General features: G+C 31.0%; 1 protein-coding gene across 1 annotated transcript; it reads left to right on the top strand.

Annotated features, from left to right (window-relative positions):
- Positions 1–12,018: 12,018 nt before the first annotated feature.
- On the top strand, positions 12,019–16,230 carry LOC136067823 (disease resistance protein Roq1-like). The gene is made up of 3 exons (XM_065774141.1): positions 12,019–12,500; positions 15,116–15,196; positions 15,642–16,230. The coding sequence occupies exons 1-3, from the start codon at positions 12,019–12,021 to the stop codon at positions 16,228–16,230; spliced, it is 1,152 nt and encodes a 383-aa protein (XP_065630213.1).
- Positions 16,231–16,328: the final 98 nt, after the last annotated feature.

Here is a 16,328-nt window from a genome sequence, read left to right as displayed (position 1 = left end):
CCCTCCCCATTATAACTACTTAATTTATAAAATATAATAAAAAACTAAAATCCACTATTATAGATTCAAATTTTAATCCTATAATTTAACCATATATACAAGTGGCACTCACAAACTCAAATTACTGAAATTAATGATACTATACTGAAAAAAGGAACCCAAAATTTCAATATACACACAATGGCTTTTTGCTACTCTTGAACATTACCATGCATGATGCATCTTTCAACTTCCAAATGCAATCCGACGGTGTGTACTTATATTTTAATGTGAACGTCTTTCAACCTTATTATTCCCCTTATAGGTGGACCTTTTCGATCAGAAGTCCCCATTTGAACAAAAGCTATTAGCTGTCAACCTGAATAGCATATTACACACACACACATAACTGCTACAGTAATTTATTTATAATTTTGGATTTTTAAAATTTTTTTATTTTTTTTTATTTTAAGCGTGGCAGAAGAATAATACTTTTTTTTTGCTCAATAAAATAAAACTGCTATTAATTAATTAATTAAATAACCCTGTGAGGTGGCACTTTCATCACCATTACCATTACAATTTACTTTATATGGAGGAACAAAGCACGAGCAGAGAAAATAATTTTTCACAATTATGTGTTGAAGCTGAGAGTAAATTATGAAATCATATAAATCGCAACTCCTTTGAACTCTTTCTTCTTGTATTAGTAAGGTTTAAACTAAACTATAAATTGAATAATTGGATTTGAAAATGCAATGTCACAAAAATCATCCCATCAAAAAAAAAAAATGTCACAGAAATCAGGAAGTGTGGACAAGGGATTGAATTATTATCGCTGCTCATGCTTTGTTCCTCCATATAAAGTAAATTGTTATGGTAATGGTGATGAAAGTGCCACCTAACAGGGTTATTTAATTAATTAATTAAGAGTAGTTTTATTTTATTGAGCAAAAAAAAAAGTATTATTCTAATTTATATGAAAAAAATTTGGGACAAAATTGGGAAATGCCCCGTTTGAGCAAAAAAACCAGCATTATGCCCTCTTTTCTAAACTAAATAGGGAAATGCACCTCTTTTGAAAATCGAGTTTCTCAAAATCGATTTAGACCCTATAGCGGCGTTTTTTAGAAGCCTATAATGACGTTTTTAAGACCTATAGTGGCGTTTTTTAACTCGATTTCTATAAAATCGAGTTATAGATAAAAAGAATTAAAAAAATTGCCTATAACTCGATTTTATGGAAGTTGAGTTACAAAACGTGACTATAGGTTCTGAAAATGTCACTATAGGTCCATAAAAACACCGCTATAGGGCTCCAGAAATTTTTTTTTTATAACTCGATTTTGAGAAAACCGAGTTACAAAAGAGGGACATTTCCCTATTTAGTTTGAAAAAGAGGGCATAATGTTGGTTTTTTTGCTCAAACGGGGCATTTCCCAATTTTGTCCAAAAATTTGTCGGCTAAGGAATCTGAATGTGGGCTTATCTTGTCGTTTGTGTATTTTTTTAGCTTATTTGGTCTCTTAAATTAAAATATGCAATGATTTTCAATGTATGTATAGTATTAATGTATTATTCTAAATTAAATTGAAATTTTGAAAGCAATAATAAATAAGGAGAGAGAGAGAGACTGTTAGTATTAATTAGGTAATACTATTAATAAGGTAAAAAGTAATAACATTTAAGGATGTTCTTTTCAACCGTTAGATCTCTTAAAAATTTATGGTGTAAAAAATGTGTAACTTTATAAGAGTTACACTAGGTGTAACTTGAACCTATCTCATTAAAATTATGACGTTTAAAATTGTTAGACTTCAAAAGTTTATGTATCAAAATATTATGAGGTTAATCAAAAGTAAAAAAATGTCTTTGATTATACATATAATTGTAAAGAGACATGTTTATCTTTTGATTAAATTAAAAGTTGATTTTCTAAAAATTTTGGGCAATTTTGATTTTGTTTACTATGATTGCTTTTGAATTTGCTATGTTTTGGCCATATACGTTAAAGAGGTTGCTGTTAAATGCCACCTATGACTGTAATATGTGACAGTTGGTCCAATCAAAACATGCCATGTAATTAGATTGTGCCACGTCACTTATATAGTCTAGAAACAAAATTAAAATATTATATAACAAATAATAAATAAAAATGTCTTAAAACTATTTTCTCGACATCCTCATCAATTTTTTTAAAAAAAAAAAAAAAACATTCTAAGATGAATTTCCAACAACGTTTGAGATAACTTAGTGTCTATTTCAGAACAACTTATCTAACTTCTTGCTGAAAACTTTTTACTTTAAATGTGCTAAAGTATACTTGTATTTTGAAAAAAATTTGAAAAAGTGAGAAATGAAGAAAAAAGTGAGGTTTTAAAGAGCTAACATAAAAACTAAAAGCTGAGATTATAAGCTGAATTAGTGTTGTTCCTTAGGTTTCCCCTTAAAATTCTGTCACGTGGTTTTTTTCTCATGGGATGAAAGTGATTTTGTTTTTAGTTAAATAACAATATAACTGAATTTTAAAAGTAGAACCTAAGAAACAATACTTAAGAGATGTAGGGTTCGATTTTGTAGCCTAAAAGATATAGGCCTAAGGCCCAACGAACCCAGAACAATGAATTTGTAGAGAGTGGATCGAAGGTTTAGGCGCTCGCCGGACTTAACGGAGCATAAACTACTTTCTTTTTATTGGGAGATACTAAGACTGATTTTACAACTGAGGGATGCTCCTCGGCCCATGGCCGAGGAGGTTTTCCCTTTCCAAGCTCACATTCTTGAACCATCCTCCCTCTCTACACTTTGCCCACGTTTCTTATATATCCCTCTCTTCCTCCTCCTGTTGATCACCTATTGGTCTCTCTTCTGACCGTCCGTCCCATCAGAGGTCATATCCGTGCTCAAGTGGTTCACCACAATTGATGTTGCTCTGTCAAGGGGTTACATCCCCATTAATGCGGTTAGGAGGGTTAGGTAAGAGTAATCAAGGCCGAGGTGACAGTTCGCCCAAGGCTTGCCCCTTCGCCATACTTCTACTGCCAACGCGTGGCACTGGGCCCTCCTCCTTGGGCATAAAAGGAATCTTCTTTGATGGGGTAGTCCTTATGTTCTCCCGAGGTCTCGGTCGTCCGAGGGAGGGCACTCCTCAGATAAGTTCCTCGGGGGTCAGTTCTTGCGCTTCCATTCTCTGACCCCCATGTATCCTCGGCGTGGGCCCTTGGGCCTGGTTTGGAGTGGGCCGGGGCTACTTGATATTCTGGCCCTACAAGAGATATATAAGTTTTGTCCTAATAGAAAAATATCATACAAATAGACAACCATCAAAGTCATGCTTAATTTTGAGTTTGAATCCCTATTTATTGACAAAATGGAAATTACTCCATTTATTTATTTTATATATAAGAAATTTATAAATTATTTTTAAAAATAAAGGCACACATTTATTTAAATTAGATAAGTAAATATTATAAAGAATAAACTATAGCAAGCTATCTCATTCCACCTTCATTTTGCTCACATTTGCATTTTATTTAGCTTGGCACCTTTGCCTACGGCAGGATCCAACGTGTGGATCTCACCTTCCGCGTGAGAAGCTGAGTTTTATCCTCTTCAAAAACAAGGCCACCCACACTTTATATGAGCTCTTGACTTGACTAACAACGCAAGACTCTCTCTCTCTCTCTCTCTCCCTCTCTGCGCACAAAACGTTGCACGTTTCTCTGAACCAGCAATTACACGATGGGAGTTTCACGGAAACCACTGCATTTCCCCAAAATCTGTAAGTTTTCGCATGGCACACGCATCATTCTCTTTTATTTCCTCTCCTTAATTTCACACTTTTTTTATTTTTTTTATTTTTTATTTTTTATAAAATAGTTTCATTTTACTCCTTATTTATTACTAATTTTTACTTAAAATTTAATTGAATGAAATTTTGATGAGTATCTATAATTCTATATTGTGATTCAAGGTTTACTTGCAAGCTTAGATCGGCTTTCATGGATTCAAATAGCCCATCTTCTTCCTCTTCTTCTAGTCATAAGTGGAAATACAATGTCTTTTTAAGCTTCAAAGGTGAAAATACTCGCAAAAGTTTTACAAATTTTCTCTACACTACTTTGAAACAGAAAGGAATTTTCACCTTTAGGGACGACAAAGAACTCGAAAGAGGCAAACCTAATTAGAAGCAATAGAAGAATCATTGTATGCTATTGTCATTCTCTCAAAAAATTATGCATCCTCAACGTGGTGCTTGGGTGAACTTCTAAAGATCATGGAGTGGAAAGATAAAATAGGGTTAATAGTTCATCCTATTTTCTACGATGTAGATCCATCTGAGGTATGGAAACAGATAGGAATTTATGCACAAGCCTTTGTCAAACATGAAAAAGAGAATATAGATAAAGTTCATAAGTGGAGAGCTACTTTGACTGAAGTGGCCGATCTCTCTGGTTTGTCTTTGCATGATAGGGAAATTATGCTAACAACATTATTTCGAATATATTAAATTGTTGTCTGCATTGACATATGCTAGATTTATTTTGTAACTAGTTGTTGTTATGATGTGATTCTAATGCATTTGTCATGACAAAAACCACATTCATTTTTGGTTGTGGATTTGTCCCTTTGACATGTATATTTTGTTGGGTCCTAATCTAATCTTGTGTGAATTAAGAAAATTGATTAAGAACTTTAATCAATTTGCAGAAAATATTATCACCAAATTCACCAAGTCAAGATATCAATCACATAAGAAACATAGAGATTCTCAATACAAATACAACAATTGACGGGTAGTTCTTTTAGATTTGGGTTTACCTTGACATGTAAGGCAGAAAAGTTTGCTTAGATTAGTTTATTTAGCAAATAAGTCAAGTTCATGCAAGCTTGAGTTTAGGTTCAATTATAAATAATCAGAGTTCAAATATAATAATGCATTAATAAAGAAACTCATGAATTAAGCATATATTATATTATATGTCTATGTACATACATATACAAAAATATACTTATATAGGGTTGAGATTGGATTGAGTAAGTTCATAAAATGGTTCAAATTATTATTTGTAATTTTTTGATAATATAAATTATCTAATTTGTAATAAAAATTACATATATTTTTTTAACAATAGGATTAGTGAATTCAACTTTTATAAGTTTATAAACAAAATAAGTCTATCTAACTAACTCAAATAGTATAATTTCAACCATAATTTAGATATTAATTATCAAAATAAATTTGTAAATTGGTAGCAAAAAATTTAGTTATAGCATTTATTCTATAAGAGTAAAGAATAAATTAATTAATAGAGCTTGAACATGTAATATATTTTCAATAAAATTAAATGAATAATCCTAAGCTTTTAATGCTCTCGTCTCATTTACAACTCTATTATTATTATTATTATTTTATATCAAACTGAACTAGACAACAAAAACTCAATTGATGACAATAACTTTTCATCATTCTAAATGATTAGAATGTCATCAATATACATTAAGAAATTTATTATTCTATGTAGTTTTGCACACATGAGGCATTTTAATACTTGATCAAAATAAAAAAACTTGATTGTTTGATCAAATATGATATTTTATGATTCAGATGCTTGCTTTAGTCCATAAATGGACTTTAAGCAACTTGTATACTAAACATTACTGGTTCTTTGCTATGAACAAGTTTAGTTACATCATATAGATGTCTTCTTCAAGATTGCTACTTAAAAGAAGCTTTCTTGATATTCATTGTCATATTTCATCCAAATGAAATATAATAAATAAGCGAATCTAGATAGAGTCAAACTTAACTATCGGTGAAAAAATCTTTTCATAGTTGAACCATTTTTTTCTGAATAAATCTTTTCGCCACTAGTCTTGACTTTGAAGGTTTGCACCTTCATATCTATCAATCTTATTTACTTGTAGACCTATTTGAAAAGAATAGGCTTAATGTCATTAGGCGCCTTTACAAGTTCTAGACTTTTAAATAGAATCTAATTCTATTCGCATAACCTTGATCCAGTAATTCATATTTATATCATCTATTGCCTTTATGTAGGACCGAGGATCAAATTCATATCCTTGTAGAATAACTACAAAAGTTTACTTAAAAAGTATAAATTTATTTGGTAATCCTCCCACTACGATATTGTATCGATGTAATAGTTATCTATAGAATAATATCTTATGGCGTATCTAATACAACCATCTCATTTCTAAATATCTTTTATAGTTGTCTTACAACAAATTCTGACATTTTTCTTTATGTATGTACTAACTTAAAAAGTCATTGAAACTTCATTCCTTTATAAAAATGAGCCCTAGATCGTATTATCCTCTAAATAGAATTCATAGACTAGGAATATAACAAAATAATGGTTCTAAAAACCCATCTTTCACCAATCTTGAATATTATTTAAATTAATAAGATCTAGATATAAGTGCCAAAACATATAATACCAAAGGATGGAAACTTCCCTTTAAAAAGTAAAACATGTAAATTTTCATCTAGAAAACAATCATGGACAATGCTTAGCTTTACCAAAACAGAAATACATTCCTTTTGGTCATACTTTTAAGTCTAATTTCCTTTTGGCTACTATAGGGGCAACTATCTTATCCAATTGTTTGGTATTATAATTTCTCTTCTTACCACCCTTACCTTTCGGTTTAGATTAAAATTTTGAATTAAATCATATTGATCCTAGCCTTAACTTTTAGGATGTCTTCCGTTGCGTAGAGCTCACTTATCAACTCGGATAATATAAAAAGAATTATTTTCAAAACAATCTGAATTAATCAAATGATTCTAACAAGGACTTGTGAATCATATCCATATGAGATTAATATTTAATCTCTACGTCTAATAATTCCAATTCATTTAAAAATAAAATATTTTCATAAGATGATATAGAATTGGAACTCCTTAAGCCTTTCTTAGCACTCATTATGATTCATACCAACCATCTCATTTAGACTTAATATAAAGTCTAAGTCTAGTACTAACTTTTGCATCTCATGTTGTAGCACAAATGAAATAGAAGCCAATGTAATATTTTAGCATTTCAATGGAGACTATGATCACATCATAAGCTATCTTTCATAAATGCATCATGTATAGAAAATTATGACAATGCTAAATCAAAACATAAATATGTACTTCAGCTTCTTTAAGCACCATGTCCAAAATTATTTCTTAGTTAATGTGATTTTTATTAAAATAGTAGATAGAGAACAAAAATTTATGGCAACTTTATTTTGAGACTATGAACTTAAATACCAGGGCATTATATTTTGCAACCATTACTATATAATATGGAACCCATAAAAGCATATTATATTAGGTGCAATGACAACCTAATCCATGTCTATAATTCCTTGGTAGCAAGCAAGTATATTATAAACACCAAGATTGATTGAGAATTATTCTTATTATTAGTGCTATAATGATACTCTTATCANTAATAAAGAAACTCATGAATTAAGCATATATTATATTATATGTCTATGTACATACATATACAAAAATATACTTATATAGGGTTGAGATTGGATTGAGTAAGTTCATAAAATGGTTCAAATTATTATTTGTAATTTTTTGATAATATAAATTATCTAATTTGTAATAAAAATTACATATATTTTTTTAACAATAGGATTAGTGAATTCAACTTTTATAAGTTTATAAACAAAATAAGTCTATCTAACTAACTCAAATAGTATAATTTCAACCATAATTTAGATATTAATTATCAAAATAAATTTGTAAATTGGTAGCAAAAAATTTAGTTATAGCATTTATTCTATAAGAGTAAAGAATAAATTAATTAATAGAGCTTGAACATGTAATATATTTTCAATAAAATTAAATGAATAATCCTAAGCTTTTAATGCTCTCGTCTCATTTACAACTCTATTATTATTATTATTATTACACGAAAATGAGTCTTTGATAATTGTAACTTATTACTATCTTCTCTTTGATGTGCTATTACGAGTTTATACAAAAATTATTACTTCTCCTTCATTTTCTAATTATCAAAGTGGATTCATTTGAATTTTAAACAATTTACACCAAATTTACACATTGACTCAAATTCCCTCAAGCAAATTAATGAATTAAATACGAATAAGACAACTAACTTTTATTTAACCAAATTCAAGCTTGCGTGCCCTTATCTCAAACCAATTTTGTGTATACACTAAATGTCTTCTCCTCTTGAATTAGGTTCGGATAGAACTTTAACTTTGATGCTATTTTCTTTCTAAAAAAAAAAAAAAAAAAAAAAACTTTGATGATATTTTGATGTAAATCTAGGATAGCATATATATATATATATATATATATATATATATAATAAGTGCATTCATATAAATAATACGTGCTATTTTGATGTAAATCTAGGATAGCATATATAATAAGTGCACTTATAGGGTTTAGGTTAGAAAATCTGGTTTTACATCTCATACAAAACACACAGCGGAAGCAACAATTACGGATCTACTTCATTCATGAAAGATAACATGTAACCTTGAATTCTAGAACAAAGAATAGAAAGCGTACCTTGATGCTGTGAAATTCAAAACCAAGACTTGAGAATACCTTTAATCTTCATCTCAATTCCACATGATGCCCAAGAAAGTATGGTCTTCAATCAGTCCTTTTGTACGTTGATTCTCAAAGAAGTTCTTCTTCTTCTCCTGATTGAGAAAACTGTTTTCTTTTCTTTTCATCAAACGTACCTTTTAATTATCTTGGTAGTTACTTTATTTAATAATTCTTATTAAATAAAAACTAATTATCTAATTGGGTTAGCCTTTTGGCATACCCAATTGAGTTTTAGTTTGTGGCTTGAGATGAGACCAAAGAGAACAAATAAGACTCTAGCCCCAATGGGTCTTGGCTTTTCTATCAACTCTTGATAAGTCCAAAGTTACCATTAATTATATTTAATACCACTATATAAATATAATTGCACTCTAGGCCTTATTAATAAATTATATCCCAAGACTCTAATAATATCATAAGACCCCTCAATGAAATATCCATAGTGAAAAAAAGTCATAAAGAACTGTCACTTTGTAAACAACTATTTATCCTTGAGTACCCAGTTTAATATTTTAGTTATTCACATTTATTGAAATCCAATTTCAATAAATATAAGTTTAGTAACTTCTTACTAAAGTAGGCGCCCTGAATAACTAATTCCCATTAAACTTATCTCAAGGGGATATTTCTAGTCACTATAAAAAGATATTATGGATTCCATCTTGAGAATATGTGTTCCCTCAACACTACATGTGGTTACCCAACATACTAAGATTTTGACCGTAAATATTAGATCTCACTTTTGATATATCAAAGTAACTTACATTTCATGATTAGGTTCACTATCCTCTCAGGATTGAGAGTCTATGAAATTAGAAGCCGTGAGATTAAGTATTTAGGTGACAGCTGTTAATTAACACTAATAATATGCCGTATTAACTTTAGCCTTTTAGTGATAATGACATAGCTCCTTTTGGAGGTTAACATTACACTTAGTCTAGTGTACACCATTATCTAGAATCATGTGTAGCCACATTTCATCTCCCTTATAGTGTTTAAACTTGTAGTACCGTGAAACAGAACATCCTCCTTTGGGATCGCGAGGCATCTACGCCAAGACGAGGTGCTTGTTCATACTACCTTAAACAGGTAAGTTCAATCTTGTAGTACTATGAAGTAAATACCCTCCTTTGGGATCGTGAGGCATATACGCCAAGACAAGGTGCTTACTCACACTACTATAAACTGATAATGGAGGCCGTGAGATGCAACCCTTGTATCTCTCTCCCACTAGAAATTTTAAAACAAGTGGATTGTCTTGAAATTATTGTGATCTTATCACAATTTAAACATTACACATTATATGTGTTTAATTGTTAAAATTCGATGTGATCTTACTAAGTCATGTCACAATTGTGTAACGAACATTCGCGTAATCACAAATAAGTTTAATCATGTAATCCATGAATTAAATACCCTCCGCATGGAATGCAAGACTTGAAATCGAGACAAGGTATCTATTCACATTACAATAAACTTAATAAAAAAGTTATTTCAACTTCAATGGGCCTACTGGTTATTGTGAAGGCTTGCAAAGATGAACACACTATCAAAGGGGACCAGGGTGGGCTGGCCAAACACTCTCCGATGGCTAAGTTAGTTTCTCACAAGAATAGAGTTCCAACTTTTTAGAAGTAAATCTCAAAATGCACTTACCCTTGATTTGATTCAAACATGTCCTTATATAGAGAATCTTGGAGCGGTTATTGGCTTAGTAACTTCCCCAAAATTTGTGGAAATCAGTGAGTCCAGACATAACTTCCTCAATGGCTATAAGAGTTACAACCGTTGGTGGAAGTTAAGTACTTATGAGGAATTTGTGGCGATGAATATGGGTTGGGTAATTGCTCCAAGATTTTGTGGTTCGAATCCTCCACACATGTGAGTAAGTATACTTGAGGATTTCCCAAGTGTTATGTGGTCGTTCATGTGCTTTGCCCATGGACGACTCTTTTGTTCATGGACGACTCTTTTCCTCATAGACGGTCTATTTGAACATTTGGCTCAAGGCTCATGGACGATCCATATGGACGAACATGAGATAGTAATTTTCACTATCCCATCAGTAACTTTATCGTATATTTTACAATCCTTACATTGCTTCATGAAGATAGAATCATTGTCATAGCCATATATAATAGTGATAATTTTATTATGTACTTGTTATTACACACTATGTATACACACTCTCTTTAAAATCATGTTTTAAAAACATAATTTTTATTCAGGTGGTAGTGTGTGTATAATAATGAGTATGTGATAATCATTACCTTGTATGATATATCCCACTTAACTACCAACCTCGTGGTATATGCGCTAATCTTACGTGGGGCTTTTACAAAACTCCCAAACTCAAATTTATATTTCCTTTTTCTACCTAATTTCCTTATTTATTTCTAGTATGCATCATGTTCAATTTTACTTTCTTTTCACATGGTAACAAAGATATGTTTTATGTTTTATTATTATTTTTTTAATATAGTATCATAGTCATCATGTTTTATCTTTTTTTTTTTTTTTTCCATAACAGGAGCATGGACATACACTCAGATTTTGGTTTTATGCTGTTTAACATTTATCGCTTTCATTTCACCTTCATTTTGGTCACGTGCGCATATTAATTAGTTTTGCGCAGTAACCAACGTGGATCCACATCAGGAAAGTCTTGAAAAAGAGAAGGCCACTTCTCTCTCTCTCTCACAGAGGCATTGAACGGCGCCACACTTATCTCGGTGCTCCTTTTTCTGGGTTCTGGCACTGCTCAAATTTTCACGTGGCTGAAGGTGATGTTTCCTGCTTGCAGCAAATCTAAATAACATGCAATTCGGATTCACACGTTGATAGAGAGGCACTGAATGAATATAGACGCGAAATCTCGCTTGTGTAGTCAGTAGTGCAGTAGGTCCAGGTGATGTGAATGCTTGACGGATACAGTTAGACGGAAGTGAAAAAGTCCGTATTTTTTTTTGGGTTGGATTTATCACTGTTCAAAATTGCCTCAATTCTGATCTTTAAAGTCAAGGAAACCTTAAAAATGCGGCCATCGCCGACTTGAGTAAAACTAAAAGTGAGTTATATAATAAGAAAAAAAAAATGGAAGTGGGTTTCATAAGTTTAAAATACAAGAAGACTCTCTCTCAAAATATTTTACATTCCTTTTTAAACCAGCAATTACACTATAGGAGCGACACTCTGCAATTCTGCAAAATCTGTAAGTTCTCACTAGTCACTCCCATCCTTCTCTTTTATTTCTTCTCTTTAGTTTCACTCTAGTAAATTTCTTAATCGTTTTTTTATTCCCTTATTTATTTATTTATACTTAAAATCTAATTGAATGAACTTTAACGAGTATTCATATTTTTAGTATTTTACATTGTGATTAAGGTTAATTTACTTGTTAACTTAGATTAGCTTTCATGGATACAAAAATGCCATCTTCTTCCACTTCTTATGGCCATCAGTGGAAGTATCATGTTTTTCTAAGGTTCAAAGGTAAGGATACTCGTAAACGTTTCATAGATCATCTATATACTGCGTTGAAACAAAAGGGTATCTCCACCTTCAAGGACGATGAAAATCTTGAGAGAGGAAAACTTATTTCTACCGAGCTTTTAAGAGCAATTGAAGAATCAATGTTTGCTATTATCATTCTCTCCAAAAAGTACGCATCCTCAACTTGGTGTTTAGATGAACTTGTAAAGATCATGGAATGCAGAAAAAAGATGGGACTAATAGTGTTGCCCATTTTTTATGATGTGGATCCATTTGATGTACGGAAACAAACAAGAACTCTTGCACAAACATTTGTTAAACATGAGAAATGTTTCAAAGAGAGTATAAAGAAAGTTCAGATGTGGAGAGTTGCTTTGAGAGAAGTGGTCAATCTCTCTGGATGGTTTTTAAATGATAGGTATTTTATGCTATTGACATGATTACTATTTTTATTTTGTTTTAATGAGAATCAACGTGATTTCTATTGAATATATTAAATTGCCATCTTCGTTAACATACCACGCCCTTTAAATATTTCATGAACATACCATATTTATAATTTAGATCAGTAACATACCTCATTTATATTGTAACTACTTGTGAGGATTTGATTCTAAAGCATTTAACATGACAACAACAATCTTTACATTTGGTTGTGTAATAGTCCCTACTCCCTTTGACTGGTATACTTAATAAATCATATAAATTATTATAATACAACATTAAGTGGGTAGATCTTTAAGATGTAAGAATATCTTGACATGTAGAACCCTAAGTCTTTAATTATAGCTCATTACTATCTTCTTATAAATGTGATATTACCATTTTTACGTTGGAAATTTTATCTCCTTACTACTTTTCAGCATGGAATTCATTTGAATTTAAAATGATTTAAAGCAAATTTTCACATAGACGTAAAAGTAAACAAATAAATTTTAATTCTCTACTAGGATATACCTACCTTAATGAAGCTTTATACTAGCTTCACCTTAATGATACTTAACATAACCCGAAAATCTTCACATCTACATTTTTGGATAACACTAATTAAAATCCACTATCAACGATAAGGAGTATATATAATCACATGATTTACTATTACAAATGACACTTACAAATTCTAAACAGTGCTATTATACTCAAACAAGAAACTTCTTTTCAAATTTTTTAATCCCACAAGCTACCATGCATCTTCAGCTTCTAGACACAAATACACAATTACACCATATGTATGTGTATTTCAAAGGGTACATCCTTCAATTTTATTATTTCCCATCTGAGAGGCCCCTCCAAAAACATGTTTTCACTTTTCACCCCCTTATATTAAACCTCCCCCACCAGTAACCTCTCACTTTTATAAGTACTGGATTTTATAAAAATTACTTCTCTATCTCAGCCAAGCCCAAAAAGTTGTGCTAAATGTTTATATATTTAAGGATTCAACTCACATTAAATATATATATATATATATATATATATATATATTACACTTATATATCTCTATCATGATTTTTGTTTAAAGGTTACACTTCTCTCTTCAAAATGTGACACACCCATTTCATTAAACGAAGAAAAAAAAAAGGAAAAAAGAAAAGAAAAGAAAAGTGGTACGTGACATGAATGAACTATCAACTATAATAAAAAATTTATCTTCTTTATCTTATTCTTTTAGCACCTTGTTTAGGAGTTTCATAAATATATCCGCAATAATTGAAAATGAAATAGGGGCTTAAATAAAAAAAATAAATAAATCAACGCACATTTAGAATTTCTTGAAAATTTATGGGTACTCGTAAGTAAAAATTACTTGTTTAAATTTCCAATATTTGGATCTCTTTTTAAGTTATTCAACTTAATGAATATATATTGATTTTTGTTAATATTTTAACTAATACCGTGCTTTAAAAATAAATTACAATTTATACTTAAGTTATATTTTATGTGAAAATTAATCTTATATATATATATGTATTTTTTTTTTTTTTTTGAGAATCAAGATAGTAATTTTTTAAAATTTATTTTGATACTTATATTCATTATCATATTTGAATTAATATTATGTCAAACTAGGACTTCATTCTTGCCCCTAAACTAAACTCCTAGTTTCAGTTATGATGCACCGACACGGACACAGACACGGACACGGGAATATGGCAATTTTTGAAAAATAAGGATACAACACGACGTGGACACAATAATTAAATAGTTAATTAAATATTATATTTAGACATATTTTTTTTAATATTTTTAGACATAAAATACGTTTATGTCTAGAATTTAAATTATATAAGAACTACAAATAAGCAAACTAACACTCAAAGTAGTACAATAATATACATAAAATGTTTAGAATACAAACCAAAAAGTTAAATAGGCTGCCTTCAACATCAAACTAAAAACATAAAAAGAAAACAAGCAGGACACACAAAAACAAAAATCACAAAAACAAGCTTTAGTTAAATCACCTACATATTTAACTTTAATAAATGAATAAACTATAGCAGGACACAAAAACAAAAATTACTAAATTCATAATAAACATTATAATTTATAAGGCAAGGCTGAGTAAAGGAAAAAAAAATATATATGTACAGTAAAGTATAACATAGTGAGTGGGATTAAAAATAAAAAAGAAGAAGAAAGAAGCTTTGGTGTTATAAATATAACACGCCACAGTACACCAAACCAAAGGTCCAAAGCAGTTAGCAGATAAAAGAAAGAACGAAAAAAAAAAAGGTGAAACAGAGAGAGAGAAGAGAAGCTCGGACCTGTCCAAGCCGAGAGAGAGAAAGAGATCGGAAGGACAGAAGGACAGAGGGAGCTCGCTGACTCGCCGATTGGCCCGATGTAGCGCTCGCGAGGGACAGAGGGCAGCGGGTAGAGGGAAATCAATGGTTAGGCTGTGTGGGTTTCTGATTTGAGATTTCTTACTTCTCACTTCTCATTCAAGGGTATATCACAAAATCAACGGTAAAGATTTGCCCATCTGTCAAAATCTTGAATTTTTGTTTTTTGTTTTTGTTCCACTGCTAGCGTGTCCACCGCGTCGGCGTCGTGTTGGAGAAGTGAAAAAAACGACACTACTCGGACACCGGAGTCCGGCGAGTTTTTCCGGTACTCGTGTTCGACACGTGTTGGACAATGGTACTTTGGCAAAAATGCCATGTCGATGCAACCTTTCACGTCTGCTTAATAGCATTGTTTATAGGGTCTGGTTAACGGGTATTTGTTAATGGACAGTTTTTGATAACTTTAATTCCTCTTTTATGAGAAATATAAAAAGTCATCAAAAAATAATTATTTTTTCTTTTCCCATCAACGTTTTCTATAAATATTTCATAAAACCAATGCCCTTACAACATCTATTACCCTTTTCCTTATATATATATATATATATATATATATATATATGTTATTACTACTTCATGTATGAGTCATCGCATTTATTTAGTTCTCTATCTCTCAGAGGATGATTTATAATTATTTGCTCTGTTTCAAGAGGTGGAGGGTAAATATGGGTGATTGAATTTCATTGTTTGATTATCTCACTTCTTTGCAGGCATAAGTCAGAATTTATCGAAGATATTGTGCAAGCGATATTGCACAAATTAAGTTATGCATTCCCAAGAGATACCAAAGGTTTAGTAGGAATAGATGCTCAAGTGGAGGAATTGATGTTGCTTTTGGCTATAGGATCGAATGATGTTCGCATAATAGGGGTTTGGGGGATGGGGGGAATTGGTAAGACAACCCTTGCTAGATTTGTCTATTGGATGATTTTTAATGATTTTCAAGGTGGTAGTTTTATCACTAATATTAGAGAAGAATCTGAAGAACATGGTTTGCTTCCATCACAACAAAAACTTATTTGTGAAATTTTGAGAGAAAGAAGCATGAATATACGGGATGTTGATGACAAAGTTCTTATGATCAAGAATAGGTTATGTCATAAAAGGATTATTCTTGTCCTTGACGATTTAAATCAATTCGACCAGTTGCAAAAGTTAGCTGGAGAGCCAAATTGGTTTGGTGCAGGTAGTAAAGTTATAATAACAACAAGAGATAAGCATTTGTTGATAAGACATAAAGTATGTGGAATATACGAAGTTAAAGGATTGAAAGATGATGATGCTCTTCATCTTTTTTAGTTTGAATTCTTTTAACAAAGATCATCCTACTCAAGATTATTTAAAGTTGTCTAAACAGTGTCTGAATTATGCACAAGATCTTCTTCTAGCTATTGAGG

The sequence above is a fragment of the Quercus suber genome, unplaced genomic scaffold, assembly GCF_002906115.3.
Source record: "Quercus suber isolate HL8 unplaced genomic scaffold, Cork oak 2.0 scaffold_86, whole genome shotgun sequence".
NCBI classification, from domain to species: Eukaryota; Viridiplantae; Streptophyta; class Magnoliopsida; order Fagales; family Fagaceae; genus Quercus; species Quercus suber.
Note: the sequence above shows the minus strand (reverse complement) of the source record. Positions and strands in the feature narration are given on the sequence as shown.

Coding starts and splice junctions, on each gene's coding strand:
- LOC136067823 (XM_065774141.1), top strand. CDS start 12,019: ATGCCATCTTCTTCCACTTCTTATGGCCATCAGTGGAAGTATCATGTT. Junction 12,501..15,115: donor GGATGGTTTTTAAATGATAG/GTATTTTATGCT, acceptor TTCCACTGCTAG/CGTGTCCACCGCGTCGGCGT. Junction 15,197..15,641: donor GAGTCCGGCGAGTTTTTCCG/GTACTCGTGTTC, acceptor ACTTCTTTGCAG/GCATAAGTCAGAATTTATCG.